Source organism: Zootoca vivipara, chromosome 13 (genome assembly GCF_963506605.1).
Source record: "Zootoca vivipara chromosome 13, rZooViv1.1, whole genome shotgun sequence".
NCBI lineage: Eukaryota > Metazoa > Chordata > Lepidosauria > Squamata > Lacertidae > Zootoca > Zootoca vivipara.
In genome coordinates, this window is record NC_083288.1 from 52,965,214 (window position 1) to 52,982,901 (window position 17,688).

The following is a 17,688-nucleotide window of genomic DNA, read 5'->3' on the forward strand; positions in this document are numbered from 1 at the left end:
ACTGGAATTCAGAAGCATCGCTGCCTCCAACTGCGAAAGCAGAGCACAGCCATTGTGGCTAGGAGCCAGGGATAGCCCTCTCGTCCTCCATGCGTTTGTCTGTTGTTGTTTAGTCGTTTAGTCGTGTCCGATGCTTCGTGACCCCATGGACCAGAGCACGCCAGGCACTCCTGTCTTCCACTGCCTCCCACAGTTTGGTCAGACTCATGTTGGTGGCTTTGAGAACACTATCCAACCATCTCATCCTCTGTCGTCCCCTTCTCCTTGTGCCCTCCATCTTTCCCAACATCAGGGTCTTTTCCAGGGAGTCTTCTCTTCTCATGAGGTGGCCAAAGTATTGGAGCCTCAGCTTCAGGATCTGTCCTTCCAGGGCTGATTTCCTTCAGAATGGATAGGTTTGATCTTCTTGCAGTCCATGGGACTCTCAAGAGTCTCCTCCAGCACCATAATTCAAAAGCATCCATTCTTCGGCGATCAGCCTTCTTTGTGGTCCAGCTCTCACTTCTATACATCACTACTGGGAAAACCATAGCTTTAACTATACAGACCTTTGTTGGCAAGGTGATGTCTCTGCTTTTTAAGATGCTGTCTAGGTTTGTCATTGCTTTTCTCCCAAGAAGCAGGCGTCTTAATTTCGTGACTGCTGTCACCATCTGCAGGGATCATGGAACCCAAGAAAGTAAAATCTCTCACTGCCTCCATTTCTTCCCCTTCTATTTGCCAGGAGGTGATGGGACCAGTGGCCATGATCTTTGTTTTTTTGATGTTGAGCTTCAGACCATATTTTGCGCTCTCCTCTTTCACCCTCATTAAAAGGTTCTTTAATTCCTCCTCACTTTCTGCCATCAAGGTTGTGTCATCTCCATATCTGAGGTTGTTGATATTTCTTCCAGCAATCTTAATTCTGGCTTGGGATTCATCCAGTGAATGAATTCTGCATACAAGTTAAATAAGCAGGGAGACAATATACAACCTTGTCGTACTCCTTTCCCAATTTTGAACCAATCAGTTATTCCATGTCCAGTTCTAACTGTAGCTTCTTGTCCCACATAGAGATTTCTCAGGAGACAGATGAGGTGATCAGGCACTCCCCATTTCTTTAAGAACTTGCCATGCATTTGTCTAATCCTCTTTTAAAGCCATCCAGGTTGGTGGCCATCACTGCCCCCTGTGGGAGGGAGCTCCGCTGTTCAACTTTGAGCTGTGGGGAAAAGGACTTCCTTTTATCCGTCCTGAATCTCCCAGCATTCACGGCACGTCCACGAGTTCCAGTTTTATGAGAGAGAGAGAGAGAAAAAAAAACTTTTCTCTATCCACTTTCTCCTAGCTGCTGATAATTTTACAAACTTCCATCATGTTGCCTCTTACTCACCTTTCCCCCAGCGCTGGAACCGTTGCTCCTAGGGGAGTCCCTCCAAGTACACAGCTCAGTCAGTAGAGCATGAGACTCTTCATCTCAGGATCATAGCTGTCAATTCCCTTATGCTGAATAGGCTTCCTCGCAAGAAAAGGGAAAACTTGACAGCTATGCTCAGGATCATGGGTTCAAGCCGCATGTTGGGCAAAAGAGGGGTTGGACTAGATGACCCTCAGGGGATCCCTTCCAACTCTAGGTGCCTTTCTCTACTGGAGGAAGAAGATGCTGACCCCAAGAGGACCTCGTCCAGATCCTGGTGCACCCTGTGCCCCAGCCTGATCTCACTCCCTGGCCTTGGCGTTTGTCGCTGTGTCTGTCAGGCCTCCCCACCAGCTGCTGCTTGACCCCTGTCTATATTTAGCCCCAGGACAGCTGAGGGGCCCTTGTGCAGGGGGTACCTGTTGGAGGAGGAAGAGGTGTTGGGGTGGCACCCAGGGGCACCCAGGCTTCCCACAGAGAGGAAGCCATTCCCCTTTCCCCAAACGCATTACCCCGGCCCGCGGGGTGCCGAGAAGGCAACTTCAAAGCCGCAGCTATTCAAGTTATGCAGGGAATGTTTTTCCAAGAGCTGAGGCTGAGTAATGCCACTGGGCCGGCTTTCCAAGGAGGGGAGGGCAGTGCTGATCCGCCTGCGGATTTCCTAGAACGCACATTCAGTGCAGGGGAGGGGGGACGTTGCCTATGTTTGTTCCCTGGTGCTTTTCACCCTGTCCTGCCCAGGGGCGGAGGAAGGGGGGGTGCGGTGTAGGCGGGCTGCCCCACGTGTCACCACTGAGGGGGTGGCAAAATGCCGGGTGGCACTCACTGCGGGGCCTGCAGCGTGCCCGAGCCACGCGTCTTGCCCGAGTGGCTTCCTTTGCTGCTGGTCCTGCCCTGGCTCTACTTTGAGGAAGGAGAACCTTCTAGCTTTTTGGAGAGGAAGCTTCCTTTCCCCTTTCCTTTCTTTCCTCCCAGATGTAACCATTGGCTGTGGTTGCTGCACTGCAGGGGGTTGGACTGGATGGCCCTTGAGGGTCCCCATGAACTCTGTTACTCTATTATTATACTCAGGGACAAACCTCCACTCCTTAAAGGCCAACCACCAGACCCAAATACCAGAGAGATGAGAACCCTTCCATTATTATTATTATTCCTCCAAGGAACTCAAGATTAGGGGCTTTAAAAGAGGATTGGACAAATTCATGGAGGAGGACAGGGCTATTGATGGCTCCTAGCCAGCGTGGTTGTGCTCTGCCTCCACAGCTGGAGGCACCGATGCTTCCGGATAACAGTTGCTGGAAAACACAGGAGGGGGAAGTTGCTCTTCTGCTCAGATCCTGCTTGCGAGTTTCCAGGATGCTGGGCTAGAGGCCTGATCCAGCAGCCAGGCTCATATGCTCTTAAGATGACACCCGTGGTTCTCTCTCCCCCTCTAATTCCCCAAACAACCCCACGAGGTGGGTTGCAGACTGAATTGCTCTGGACATCCATCCAACCTCCGAGCCAAGAGCGCTGTCTTCTGTGACCCAGCAGAGGTGATAAAAGCTGTAGAGATGGAAGGGATGCAGAGGGTCACCTGCCCTGACCCCCTGCAAAATTACGGTTGCGGCCATCAATATTAGCGGTGTCTCCCCACTTACTTAACCTCTTGCACCCTCCATGTCCCCAGGGAAAAGAAGGTCAATTAAGCCAGAGAATATGTAAAGTTGGAAGGGACCCCAAGGGTCTACTGGCAGTGGCGTAGCTAGCCGCTCAGGTGCACACAGTTCAGCGCGCACGTCCTGCAGCTGAGGGCAGGGCAAGCTGCCCATGGGGGTGGGGCGAGCCAAGGCAGGGTGCATTGCGTGGAGCCTCTCCGCAGTCTTCCCCTCAGCTGTAGGGCGGCTGAGGCGGTGGGCAGACGCAAGCCCCATGCTGCTCAAAAAAGCAGTGTGCAGGAGAGACGCGTGGCTCAGGCACACTGCAGGCCCTGCGGTGTGGCGCCCAGTGCCTCCCCGCCTCACCTGACTACCAGTGGCATAGGAAGCTGGGTGTGGGAGTTGTTGGGTTGTTTTTTTTAAAAAAAAGTGTCGTGAGCCCATTTTTAAAATTTTATTTTAAAAACTCATATTTTTGCCATTTTGTCACCCCCCCTTCAGTGATGACACCCGGGGCGGCCCGCACCCCCCTTCCTACACCACTGTCTCCTGGTCCAACCCATACCTGCCAAGTTCCTGTGGGTGAAATAAGGGACGGACCAGAAGTAGCAGACCGGAAATAGCGCTGCCGCCATTTTGGAACTGGGCAGAGCTGCATCAAAAGTCGCTTCTGAGCATGCTCCGCCCAGTTCCAAAATGGCCGTCGCGCCAGAATAAACCGGGGAAAAACAAAAAAATCCATTTTTTCAGCTGGGAACAGCTAGAAAAACGGGGGTTTCCCGGGGAATACGGGAGACTTGGCAGCTATGGTCCAACCCCACCCTGCAATGCAGGAATCCCAGCTAGGGAATCCCTGTTAGGCGGCCACCCGACCTCAGCAGTACCAAATCCCTAAAGTCTGGCTCTTTCGGAAACGCTCGACGCTTAAGTCCTTCTTTCCCCGCAGGTATCGCCAACCCCAAGCAGGCAAAAGATGCCCTCAAGAATTTCACCTTTGACTACTCCTACTGGTCTCACACCTCGGTGAGTTTCTTTGGGAGGTGGGCAGGTAGGATGAGGACCGGGTGCGGAACTATTGCTGATGGCGAATTGGCAGAATGGAGTTGAAACCTAAGCTGGCCTTCCACAACCAGGTGCCGTCTGGGTGTTTTGGACTACAACTCCCACTGGCACCCAGCACCCCATAAGGCTGTACTGGCTGGGGGGGATGATGGGAGTTGTAGTGCAAAACTTTGGGGAGGCTGGCTGAGGATGTTGCCAGCCCCTTGGGTTAGGAGGAAGGTGGCATTGGGGTTATAACCAAGTCAGTGTTCTCATATCATCAAGTTTAGATCCAGGCTTGTGACAAAGGTTGTCTTGAAAATGATTGTTCTACTGTATACAGTGGTGCCTCGACTTATGAATTTAATCCGTTCTGAAGGCAGCTTTGTAGGTCAAAAAATTCAAATTATGTGTAATTTTCTCCTTTGTAGCGTCCAAGTGTAAGATTTGGGGCTATTTTCCATATTTCATGTACTGCATAAGACCAATTCTTTTGACAACATATCTACATTGGTATCATAAAAAATGTTCAGTGGCATTAATTTTGGACAAAAGACAATAGTTTTCTTAGTAATATTTATTGTTTTTGTCAAAATTAAATTCCAAAAAACCTCGCTCCAGCCAGCACCAAATTTATTGCAACCCCTCCAATGATTAGGTGATACAGAAGGAAACATTTCTGGCATTTGCAAAGAGGTGCGATGCCATCTGTGTGGAGATTTCAAGGAGTTTTAAAAAACAAACTGGAAACAGATTTTAAGGGCGGCGACTGCCAGATTCTGTTCCAATTCTTGGGGAGGATTTGTGTGTGGGTGTCTCGTTCCCCCCTTTTTCTAAGGTGTTGCACTCGGTGCAGTGCTGGCTTTTTCTTTTCCCTTCCAGGAAGAGGACCCCAACTTTGCTTCCCAGAGGCAGGTCTACAAGGACATCGGGGAGGAGATGCTGCTGCACTCTTTCGAGGGCTACAACGTCTGCATCTTCGCCTACGGGCAGACGGGCGGCGGCAAGTCCTACACCATGATGGGCAAGCAGGAGAAGGACCAGCAAGGCATCATCCCTCAGGTGGGGCCCGGGGTCTGTGGGGCCAGGGCCTGGAGGGATAAATCCACTGCAAGCGCACCGTTATAGCATAGAAACATAGAACTGTAGAGTTGGAAGGGGCCCAATGGGTCATCTAGTTTAACCCGCTGCAGTGCAGAAATCACAGCTAAGGGACAGCTGAGCGTTCTAACCACTCGGCCAAATAAGTTGCACTCCGCTCCCCTGAAATGAGTGGCACTGAGGAGAGGAGGCAGTAAAGGTTGGTTTACGTCCTACAGTTTCAGCAAATACATGGTGCACAATACTAACCCATACCCCGAAACAAACAACCACCTCTGCCCGGCTGAATTGAAGCCTGGTCCCGTCCCACTGTGGTCCCACTGGGGTGTCTCACCTCCTCCATCTCTGTTTCCCCTCTCCAGCTCTGTGAAGACCTCTTTGCCCGAGTGAACGAGAACAAATGCCCCAACCTCTCGTATTCTGTGGAGGTAAGTCCTTCCCACTTCCCCGCCCGACCCCTGTGCTCCTCGTCTCTGCTGCCCTTCCCGCTGGTTGGCTGCGCCCTTTCACAGCCTGCCCCTCTCGCCCTGCCCGCTTTCCCAGGTGAGCTACATGGAAATCTACTGCGAGCGCGTGCGCGACCTCCTCAACCCCAAGAGCCGCGGGAACCTCCGCGTACGGGAACACCCCATCATGGGCCCTTACGTCGAGGACCTCTCCAAGCTGGCCGTCACCTCCTACGAAGACATTGCCGACCTTATGGACTGTGGCAACAAAGCCAGGTATGCCTCTGTGAACCGAGGAGCTGCCTCGCCTCGGAAAGGGTATTGTGGAGCTGGGAAAGGCAACCGGAATGATCGAGGGAGCAGTGTTGGAGTGACGGCCCTATGAGGAAAGGTTGCAGCGCCTGGGACTTTTCAGTCTGGAGGAAAGACGAGTGAGAAGCAACATGATAGAAGTTTATAAAACAATGCCTTGCATGGAGAAACCGGACAGAGAAAAGTTCTCTCCCAACACTAGGAACTGGGTGGATATCCCATGAAGGTTGGGAGAGCCAGGATGGGTAAAAGGAAGTCCTTCTTCATGCAGCACAAACTGTGGAACTCCTTGCCACAGGAGGCAGGGATGGCCAACCACCTGGATGGCTTTAAAAGAGAAAAAATTCGAGGGGGAGAGGGCTATCGATGGCTACTGGCCAGGATGGCTCTGCTCTGCCTCCACAGTCAGAGGCAGCGACGCTTCCGAAGGCCAGTTGCTGGAAATGGCATGAGGGGAGAGGGCCTCTTGTGCCCAGATCATGCTTGCTGCTTTCCCATATTGGGCATCAGGTTGGCCACTGTGAGAGCAGGATGCTGAACTTGATGGGCCCCTTCAGCCTGATCCAGCAGGCTCTTCTCATGACCAGGGGCTCCAGAACATCAGAACATAAGGTGAGCCTGCTGGAAAACCCAAAGGTCGGCCATCTAGTCAAGCACCCTGTTCTCACAGTGACCAACCAGGAAACCCACAAGCAGGATTCGAGTGCAAGAGCCATTCTCCCCTCCTGTGGTTTCCAGCAGCTGGGATTCAGAAGGCTTGCTTCCTCGGACCATGGAGACAGAGCAAGAGACCTCTCCTTCATGGAATTGTCCTAACCTGTTTTAAAGCCATCCAGGTTGGTGGCCTTGGTACTGCACTGGCCATGGCTGGACTTTTTATGTGGGGAGTTGTGGGTTTCCCCTCTTAGCTATGAGAGGAGATGGGGCTTAACGGAGGGACCCTGAACCAAGATATCCTTGGCTTCTTTTGGAACCAAAAGGAAGATTTCAAGTGAAATGGTACCTAAGAGAAGGAGGTGAGCCTAGATCTGTGGCTGGTTAGGAGGAGGGATGGGAGCCATTGACTCAGAATTGTAAAATTGGATGGGATCCCCAATAGTCATCTAGCCCAACCCCCTGCTGCAATGCAGGAACCACAGCTCCAGAATCCTGCCCTACCTCTGCTTAGAAACCTCCAAGGAAGGAGAGTCTACCACCATCCAAAGTGGAAATGCTCAGTTCTCTATCTCTCTCGCACACACCTGAATATTCTTCCCTGTTCCCAGGACTGTCGCAGCCACCAACATGAATGAAACCAGCAGCCGCTCCCATGCCGTTTTCACCATCGTGTTCACGCAGCGCCGCCACGACGAACTCACAGACCTTGACACAGAGAAGGTGAGGCGCCTGCAGCCTGCGGCCGCCTCCTATTCTTTCTTCTGCTACCTTAATGGCTGTGCATTGCCTGCTCCTTCAGCTTCGTGCCCAGGAACCCGTTTCTCTCAGCTCTGTGGTGGCAGTGTGGTGTAGAATCATGGAATTCTAGAGTTGGAAGGGACCCCGAGGGTCCTCTAGTCCAACCCCCTGCAGTGCAGGAATCTCAGCTAAAGCAGCCACCCAACCTCTGCTTAGAAACCTCAAAGGAAAGAGGGTCCACAACCTGCCGAGGGAGTCCACATCAATAAGGGAAGAAAATATGCCCATTTCTCTGCCATTGTCACCTCCTGTGATTCAGAAGTAAACAAAAAATTACAAGAACTCGGGCCAGAAAGGATAATTTCAAAAATTCTTCACAAAGTTTTATTCAGGATAACTTCCAGTGAGCATCAACATCAGGACAAGGCCCTGTTTCGATGATCCTTCATCAGCGAGGTTTCTCAGGTCTAAGTGTACCTGTCACAGTGGCCGGAGTGGACTACTTCAGAGTAACGACGCTACGCAGCTCTGCATTTTATTCTTTTATTGGTGCTGCGTATTTACAGTGCTCAAGTCATTGCTATTTACACGGAACGATGTTGTCAGTCGGTTTCAGAACCTCCTAATGGCTTTTGGCGCGTCTTTCTCCAACACAAAAGCTTTGGCAGACCCATCCTCTTGCCCCTCCTCTTCCTGCGTAATTCTGGAGTTGGAGGGATGGGTCTTCCCCCCTTGCTTGCCCCTTCCTGTCCCACCTGGGACCCTGGCTCCTCTACCTTGCCTGAGCCTCGGACACGACTTCCTGCTTCCCCACTGGAATCGGAACTCTCCCTGCTTTCCCCTTTGCTCGGGGACGGGCTTGAACTCAGGAGGGGAGGGACTTCGCGATATCCCCTGTCCCTCACATCCACCCCCCTCCCAAGCTCTCCTTCACCCCTCCCCAGGCCCCCCCCATGTGTCGGTGACGACTGGAAGCCTAAGAACTCAGTGCTCTCCGAGCCCGTTGGTGTGAATACCTCCCCCCAGTCCTGCGAGCCCCCCCCTTCCGCCTGGGCGGACGGGAATCCCAAAAAGTCCGTGGCGTCAGAGCTGGTGGGGGTAAAAACGTTCTGCCAATCTGCTCCTTCCTCTGACTGGGTGGATCTCGGTGACACCCATACCTCATCCTCTGGTTCCTCAAACTCCGCTTCCCAGCGCCATGGTGAGCTGCTCTCCCGTGCCTCCTCCTCCTCCCCCTCCCTTTCCATGTGCCAGGGCTTGGGTCTGTGGGGAAAGAGGGCGTGAAATTCTTCCACCAAGAATTCCTCCTGTATCTGAGTGGCTGGGACCCATTCATTCTGGGACGGTGGAGCATCCTCCCATGCCATGAGGTACTCCAGTCCCCCCACCCCCCACCTTGAATCCAGGATGGCCGTGGCCTCATTGAGTTGCTCCCTGCCTTCCCTCTCCCCCCCTCCCTCGGGGGTTTGTTCGCTGTCTCGGAGCCTGCTGCTTTCCCTGTACGGCGACAGCAGCGATCTATGAAACACTGGATGCACCCTCATGTCCTCTGGCAGTGCCAGCCTGTATGCCACCGGGTTTACCTGTTGCGTGACCGTGAAGGGGCCCAGCCTTTTGGGTGCCAGCTTTTTGCACCTCCCTCTGGTGGGAAGGCCCTCCGAGGACAACCACACCTTGTCCCCCACCCTGATGACCTCCCCTTGTCGCCTGTGGCGATCTGCCCCCTTTTTGTACGCTTCCTTGGCCCTCTCCAAGTGTTCTCTGAGCTGCTGGTGCACCGTCTCCAGTTCCTCTGCCCAATCCTCAGCCTGTGGGCCCTCCTCCTCCTCCTCCTCCCTCTCCCTCTCTGGGAAAGATCTGAGGTCGCGCCCGTAATTGGCCTTAAAGGGCGACACCCCTGTGGAGACGTGCACCGCATTGTTGTAGGCAAATTCTGCTAGTGGCAAGCGATCCACCCAGTCCGTTTGCCGCTGGCTGACGTAGCATCTCAGGTACTGCTGCAGAATGGCGTTGACCCTCTCCGCTTGTCCGTTGGTCTGCGGGTGTCTAGCCGTCGACAAGCTGACCTCCACCTGCAGGAGGTTCATGAGCCGCCGCCAGAACCTGGAAACAAATTGGCGGCCACGATCCGAAATAACCCTTAAAGGTAATCCATGCAGTCTGAAAATGTGATCAACAAACAGTTTGGCTGTCTCTTCTGCCGAGACTGCCCTGGCACACGGTATAAAGTGACACATTTTGGACATAAGGTCCACCACCACCAACACTGCAGTCTTACCCCTGGACGAAGGCAGATCTGTGATGAAGTCCATGGACACCACTTCCCACGGCCTGTGTGGTGTGGCTAAGGGCTCCAGCAACCCTGGTGGCGCTGCTCTGACCACCTTCGCCCGCTGGCAGGTGGTACAGCCCCTTACATAGTCTCGAACATCTTCCCGCACCCCTGGCCACCAGAAGTGTCTCATGACTAGGTGAGCGGTTTTGTCCCTTCCAAAATGCCCCGCTGTAGGGTTGTCGTGCATCTGCTTGAGGACCGTACGGCGAAGCTGGGTGGTGGGTAGGTACAGCGCACCCTTGTAGAAAAGCAGCCCTCTGCGTTCTGCAAAGTCTTTTGCCTGCTCCCTCCCCCCTCTCAGTTCTCTGAAGATGCGGTTGGCAAATTCATCCGCTGCCGTCAGTGCTGTGAGTTCTGCCTCGCTCACCACAGCTGCTCCGCAGGACCATGCCGACGGGGGGAAAATGTGCCTTGGGGCTGGTGGCGCCTCCTCCTCCATGTACTCTGGCTTGCGGGAGAGGGCATCCGCCCTGACATTCTGCTCCCCCGGGATGTAGTGGATGGAGAAGTTGAAGTTCGAGAAGAACTCTGCCCACCGTATCTGCCGCTGGTTGAGCACCCTGGCAGTTCTCCAGAACTCCAGGTTCTTGTGGTCTGTGCACACCTGGATGGGGTGCTTCGCGCCCACCAGGAAGTGTCGCCAGTGCTGGAACGCAGCGTAGATCGCAAGAAGTTCCCTATCAAACACTGTGTAGTTGCGTTCAGGCTGTGTCAGCTTCCTGGAGAAGAAGGCACAGGGTCTCCACTCCCTGTTGGCGTCCAGTTGCAACAAAATTGCGCCCACAGCTTTTTCAGAAGCATCTGTCTCAATGCGTAGGGGCGCGTCCTGCACCACATGGAACAGGTTTTGGTCTGAGGCGAACACTCTCTTGAGGCTTTCGAACGCTGCTTGCGCCTCTGGTGTCCACTTGAACTTCTGCTTGCCTCTCAGGCAGTCCGTGATGGGAGCCGTAACGCGAGAGAAGTTCTTGATGAACTTCCTGTAGAAGTTAGCGAAGCCTAGTAGGCGTTGGGCATCTTTGCGCGTCCTGGGGCTGTGCCAGTCCAGGATGGCCTGCACCTTGTCCTTGTCCATCGCCAGCCCCTTGTCTGACAGCTTGTAGCCCAGGAAGTCCACCTCTTTGGTGTGAAACTTGCACTTCTCCAGCTTCACATACAGGTGGTTCTCCTTCAGGCGTTGCAACACCTCTCTGACATCTTTCACATGCTGCACTGGGTCATTCGAGTAGATAAGGATGTCATCTAGGAAGACCAAGCATTTCCTGAAGAGGAGGGACCCCAGGACGTGGTGCATGAAGGCCTGGAAGCATGCTGAGCCCCCTTGCAAACCGAAGGGCATCACCAGATATTCAAAAGAGCCCAGAGGCGTGAACATCGTGGTTTTCCATTCATCTCCTTCCCGGATCCTGATCAAGTTGTACGCCCCCCTTAGGTCCAGCTTGGTGAAAATCTTGCCCCTGCGTGCCGCTGTCAGGAGATCATCCACTCTGGGCATGGGGAAAGCCACGGGCTCTGTCACCGAATTCAGCCGTCTAAAGTCCACCACAAGACGGCGCTGTTGCGTGTCTTTCTTGTCCACCCAGAAGACCGGGCTGCCCCCTGCTGCCTTGCTTTCCCTTATGAACCCCCGCTTGAGGTTCTTGTCGATGAAAGCGCGCAGATCCTCCAGCTCCTGGTCTGACATGGCGTACAGCTTGGCTGGGGGTATCGTCGCCCCTGGCACCAGGTTGATCTGGCAGTCAAAAGGCCTGTGCGGGGGTAGGTGGTCGGACTCCGCTTCGCTGAAGACCTCCTGCAGGTCCCAGTACTGCTTGGGTATTGCCTCACCCCCTTTGATATGCATGGTGGCCACCGTGGCTATCGGAGGCCCCTCCCCTGGTTGGTGCTGCATGCAATGTTCCAGACAAAAGTCTGACCCAAACGTGATGCACCTCTGGTGCCAACTGATGGAGGGGTCGTGGCGCGCCAGCCAGCTCATGCCCAAGACGATGGGGGGGTCTGAGATGGTGGTGACGTTGAACGCCAGTGTCTCTGAGTGCCTTCCCACCGTCATTCTCATGGGGGGGGTTTGATGTGTGATGGCCCCTCCCAGCAGCTCCCTGCCGTCAATGGTTGCTACGTGCAGAGGAAAATCCAACTGCAAAAGCTGGATTTGGTGCTCTTCTGCAAAGCTTCTCGAGAAGAAGTTGGCGGACGCCCCACTGTCAATTAAGGCGAGGACCGTCAGGGGATAGCCATTTGGGAGCGTTAGCGTCACTTCTAGAACCACTCCTGCTCTGGGAGGGGTGGGCTGGCTCTGCACCTCTCTGTGCGGGTGGGCGGGCTGGGGCTGTTGTCTGCTGACTGTGCCTGGCTGCTGCCCCTTGTCTCCTGCAGCCAGGCTTTCCCGTTTTCCTGCTGTGGTGCTGCGTCAGTGGGGGAGGGCACCACCGTTCCCGCCTTTCCTTGCCACTCCCTGCGATGTGGGCAGTCTCTGACGAGATGCTGGGGTGAGTTGCAGAGAAAGCAATTCCCGCCCCTTCCCTCCTTGCGTCTTGGCGCCGCTGGGGTTTGAAAAGCCCGCGCGCGCGCGCTATCAATCTGCATGGGCTCCTGGTCCTGGCTGGCTCCAGGCGTGGCCTGAAAGGGTTGTTGAGGGAGTGGCTTCTCCTGCGACCGTGGGAACCAAGCCCGCTTTGCGCGCGTCGCTTGCTTGTCGTTCCACCGGGATTCCTGCCTCACCCCCACCGCCAGAGCTGCTTTGCTCAGCTGATCCATAGTACTGGGCTTTGGACCTCTCGAGAGTTCATCCTTCACCTCCTCGCTCAAACCCAAGTAAAACGCAGCTTGCATGGGAGGCGAATCCAAAACCCACCCCAGTCTGTGCACCAGCATGGTGAATTTCGCCCAATATGCGCGAACTGTCATATTTCCTTGGCGTAAATTATGCAGTTCCTCCTTAGTCTGGTCCAAATGACTATCGGACGAATACATCGTCCTCAAACCTTCTAGAAATTGTTGGACATTTTTCATGCAAGGATTCTTGGTTGCGATTAATGGTCTTAGCCACTCCCTGGCTGCTCCGGTGAGATGTTCCACAATAAACGCTACTCTGTGCTCATCATCGGGGAACTCATTCTGGTGCAGCTCAAGAGCATACACGATCTCAGTCTCAAAGCCCTGAAACTCCTTCGGGTCTCCATTGAACTTGCTTACAAGGGTCCCTGCTCTCCTTCCTGGCAGCACTTGGACTTGGGGAGCCCCTCCCGCCTTGTTTTTCTCTGCATCCAGCTTGTTTTGGAGGTCTACCGCCACCGCCCTTAAATGCTGCTCTTTTTCCTGGAGCTCTCTCACCTGTTCCGCAAGTTGTAGCCGGTCGTCCTGGACCTTCTTAGTCTCCTCTTTAGCTGCCTTCAATTCTCCCTGCGCCTGCAGCGACAGCTGTTGCAGTTCTAGCTGGGCTTGCTCAGCGATCTGCCGCCACTTCTCCGCCTCGGACACGCTCATCCCGGCAACTCCGAAGTAGCCCAAAAATGATTAGGAGGTTGCTGTCACAGTGGCCGGAGTGGACTACTTCAGAGTAACGACGCTACGCAGCTCTGCATTTTATTCTTTTATTGGTGCTGCGTATTTACAGTGCTCAAGTCATTGCTATTTACACGGAACGATGTTGTCAGTCGGTTTCAGAACCTCCTAATGGCTTTTGGCGCGTCTTTCTCCAACACAAAAGCTTTGGCAGACCCATCCTCTTGCCCCTCCTCTTCCTGCGTAATTCTGGAGTTGGAGGGATGGGTCTTCCCCCCTTGCTTGCCCCTTCCTGTCCCACCTGGGACCCTGGCTCCTCTACCTTGCCTGAGCCTCGGACACGACTTCCTGCTTCCCCACTGGAATCGGAACTCTCCCTGCTTTCCCCTTTGCTCGGGGACGGGCTTGAACTCAGGAGGGGAGGGACTTCGCGATATCCCCTGTCCCTCACAGTACCAAACATATTGGGGATCCCATCCTTGTCCTGATGTTGATGCTCACTGGAAGTTATCCTGAATAAAACTTTGTGAAGAATTTTTGAAATTATCCTTTCTGGCCCGAGTTCTTGTAATTTTTTGTTTACTTCTGAACTTACCAAGACCTCCTGTGATTCAGCATCTGGGACAGGAAGGGAGAAAGGGGGTCCTGATCGCAAGTATATACAGCACCATGGAACAAGGGAGGGCAGTCCTTCCTTTCCTTTCCTTTCCTTTCCTTTCCTTTCCTTTCCTTTCCTTTCCTTTCCTTTCCTTTCCTTTCCTTTCCTTTCCTTTCCTTTCCTTTCCTTTCCTTCCCTTCCCTTCCCTTCCCTTCCCTTCCCTTCCCTTCCCTTCCCTTCCCTTCCCTTCCCTTCCCTTCCCTTCCCCCCACTGTGGTGTAGTGGTTAAGAGCGGTAGACTCGTAATCTGGGGAACCGGGTTCGCGTCTCCGCTCCTCCACATGCAGCTGCTGGATGACCTTGGGCTAGTCACACTTCTCTGAAATCTCTCAACCCCACTCACCTCACAGAGTGTTTGTTGTGGGGGAGGAAGGGAAAGGAGAATGTTAGCTGCTTTGAGACTCCTTCGGGTAGTGATAAAGTGGGATATCAAATCCAAACTCTTCTTCTTCTTCCTTCCTAACTGGGTCCTTTCTTTTCAGGTCAGCAAAATCAGCCTGGTGGACCTGGCAGGGAGCGAGCGGGCGGATTCATCAGGAGCCAAGGGCACAAGGCTAAAGGTGAGCGTTCCACCTGGCATGCTGAGAAGCCACCATCTTTGCAACCTACAGCAGTGGTTGGCAAAGTGGGTGGTTCCACCCCCTGGGGTGGGTGGTGGGATTACCTGGGGTGCTGCTGCTAAGAAGCAAGAGGCCCGTGACTACCAAACTTTGCAAAGCAGGCATCGTCAGGTCAAGTTTGTTGAATTAATTGAGCTAAGTTGTATTAACTGGGTTCTGAATATATGTGCAATTATCTGTTGCTACTTTGCCTTTTGTAGGGTTATTATTTTCCTCAGTCGGTCGTGCAAACTACTGTTCTAAATAATGCTTTTTTTATAGGGCAGGGGAGGGGGCAATGGGGGTGAGTAAATGGAACCAAGAGGGTAGTGGAGTTCCAAAAAGGTTTGGGAATCACTGAGCTAGAGTAAGACTCCCCTGCCAATGGGGCGCATGTGTGCCTGCCAGAGGGGGAGTGTGTGTGTGTGTGTGAGAGAGAGAGAGAGAGACAGACAGACAGACAGACAGACAGACAGACAGACAGAGAAGTTAATTCTAACAAGTTAGTTGTGATTGCAGCTCTACAATTCTAAGATTCTGTAAGTTATTTTCACCTACTTTTTCAGGAAGGCGCCAACATCAACAAATCTCTGACCACGCTGGGCAAAGTTATCTCTGCGCTGGCAGAGATGGTGAGTGACCCTCTTGTGAGGGGTGGGGGGTCCTTCTTCTTAGCGGTTCCAGGCGTAACCCGTTTTTAGTCTTATTTTTATTTTAACTTCCAAAGGCTTTAATCATCAATGCAATGCAATGCTTTCCTAGTGGCAGTTCCATTGCTTTTTTTGGGTAAACTGCTCTTTTTTTTACAAAATCAAACGGTGTATTAAATTTTACGAAACAAATAAAAGCAATACCTGGAGTGCATTTATTTTAAAAACCAGTAGCTTATAAATAACCACATATGAATCTGGATAATAATAACACCTATACAGTAATACCTCGGGTTACGAACGCGATCCGTTCCGGATCGCAGTTCGTAACCCGAATAGTTCGCAAACCGAGCGCGATGGGCGCGCGCGGCGAAAACACTTCCGGGTTTGCGCAGTTCGTAACCCGAACTGTTCGCAAACCGAGGTGGTCGTAACCCGAGGTACGACTGTATACCTGTATACAAGAGAAGCATATATATGGAATTGTAGTCATTTGCATATAATTGCATAATTGTAGTTGTTTGCATATAAAGTGTTATACATTTCCCCTTTTTATTTATTCCCTTTTAAAATATTCATAATAATAATGATGATGATACAAAATAAATAAAAACAGGGAGGAGGTGGTGTTATTGGATGGGGCGGAGGGCAAAGAGAGGAATCCTCCCCCTTTCCTCACCTGCCTCCCTCCTTCTTGACCCCCCCCCCCCAGCAAAACAACAAGAAAAAGAAGTCTGAGTTCATCCCCTATCGTGACTCGGTGCTCACCTGGTTGCTGAAAGAGAACTTGGGTGAGTTTTGAGGGTTGGGATGTGAGGCAAGGTGTGGGGAAGAGGTGGGAGGTGTAGGGAGCTGGAAAGCAGGTAGAGATGACTTTGGGTGGATTTAACAGTCTCCCATCTACAATCCTGGTTTTGGGAGCCTCTGTTGCCAGTGGTGGTGAGTAGTGGTTAGAGGGTCGGAACTAAGATCTGAGAAAGACCAGGGTTCAAGTCCTTCTCCCACACAGCGGCCATGAAGCTCACTGGGTGTGACCTTGGGGCTAGTCTCTGTCATCTCTCAGCCTAACCTACCTTGCAAGTTACAGGTAGGTAGCCGTGTTGGTCTGAGTCGAAGCAAAATAAAAAAATTCAAGGTTATTGTGGAGATTAAATGAGTAGGTGGGGAGCTCCCTGAAGGAAAAGCTGGCATATAAATGAGACAGAGAGCTAGATATAAACTATGTTGAGTGGGGACGCTGCTCCTGTACGGTTGGAGATAATAGGTTTCCGTGTCCTGCAATTTTTCCTGTGGATTCCTAACAAAAAAATATTATTTCCTGGGAGCCTTTGCATACAGCCTATTTGCTTTCTCGGACTTTCGCAAAGGGGTGGGGGGAATAAACTAGGAAGTAGAAGCACTTCCAGTCGCCCTCCATTTACCCTCTCTCCCCTCCCCTCCTTTTTTTATTTCTCAGGGGGCAATTCCCGCACAGCCATGATTGCTGCCCTCAGCCCGGCTGACATCAACTATGAGGAGACACTGAGCACCCTCCGGTGAGCCGAAGAAGCAAATAAATTGGGGTGGGGGCGGGGAGCTCTTGTCCCATTCTGTTCCCACTGCCCACCTCCTTCCTCATGTACAGAGTGTTTCCCCTCCATTTGTGGGGCAAAGACCACAGCAGCCCGGATATGCCCTCGCTGTTGCTTTCTCTTGCACACTCGCCTTCCCTTCAAAGAATCATAGCATTGTAGAGGGGGAGAAGAGCTGTACACCACCTTAAACTCCCTAGAGAAAAAGGTGGGAGATAAATGGAATAAATAAATAAACCTCCTGGCTTTCCCCCCTCCCCCCCCATCCAGTTATGCCGACCGCACCAAGCAGATTCGCTGCAACGCCGTCATCAACGAAGATCCCAATGCCCGCCTCATCCGGGAGCTCAAAGAGGAAGTGGCCAGGCTCCGGGACCTCCTCTCTGCCCAGGGGCTCTCAGCCACCACCTTCGCTGGTAAGGGGGCAGGAGAGTGCCCCAGAGGAACGGAGGGTAGGGGTGCTGGGGATTTAGCTCTTGCCATATAGGCAAGAAGCCAAGGCAATTTTCCCTGGTATTCTTCTATCAGGGTAGACGTTACACGAGGAAAGAGTGTGTGGGAGGGATGAGGAAAAAGAAATGAGGCTGATGTTGTAGCCTTGAGAACAGCTTGCGTACTCCCAAATCCTGCAGATGATTTCAGGTGACACACCTAGGATTCTGGGGTAGAGAAGCTACTAGCCACAGTGGCTAAGTTCTACCTCCACATTTGAAGGCAGCCATGCTTCCGATTGCCAGATGCTGGGAACCCCAGGAGGGGAGATCGTCTCTTCTGCCCAGATCCCATAATAGGCACCTGGTTGGCCACTGAGAGAACAGGATGCAGGACTAGATGGGGCCCCCTTTCGGCCTGATCCAGCAGGCTCTTCCTATTCTCTTAAGCAATTTCTGCTCCTCCCTCTCTGACAGATTAAAATAAGCAGCAGAGTTGGACGGGCCCCCCCAAGGGTCTTCCAGCCCAACCCCCTGCAGTGCTGCAATCATAGCTAAGCCTGCCTTGTTTCCTTGGCGGGTGGAGGAAGGGGGCGCGATGCTTGGCTTTCT

At 52.9% G+C, this 17,688-nt stretch overlaps 1 protein-coding gene across 3 annotated transcripts in view; it reads left to right on the plus strand.

Moving 5' to 3' along the window:
* KIF1C (kinesin family member 1C) overlaps nt 1-17,688 on the plus strand; it is a 52,048-nt gene that overhangs the window by 21,325 nt on the left and 13,035 nt on the right. For 2 of the 3 annotated variants that reach the window (XM_035134295.2, XM_035134296.2), the window contains exons 3-12: nt 3,980-4,056; nt 4,957-5,136; nt 5,538-5,603; nt 5,719-5,897; nt 7,199-7,310; nt 14,308-14,385; nt 14,991-15,056; nt 15,787-15,865; nt 16,531-16,609; nt 16,916-17,061. In XM_035134295.2, coding sequence (XP_034990186.2) covers nt 3,980-4,056; nt 4,957-5,136; nt 5,538-5,603; nt 5,719-5,897; nt 7,199-7,310; nt 14,308-14,385; nt 14,991-15,056; nt 15,787-15,865; nt 16,531-16,609; nt 16,916-17,061 — 1,062 coding nt within the window. Of the gene's footprint in view, nt 1-3,979; nt 4,057-4,930; nt 5,137-5,537; nt 5,604-5,718; nt 5,898-7,198; nt 7,311-14,307; nt 14,386-14,990; nt 15,057-15,786; nt 15,866-16,530; nt 16,610-16,915; nt 17,062-17,688 lie in introns of those variants that run through there. The other variant, XM_035134297.2, reaches the window with a different exon arrangement.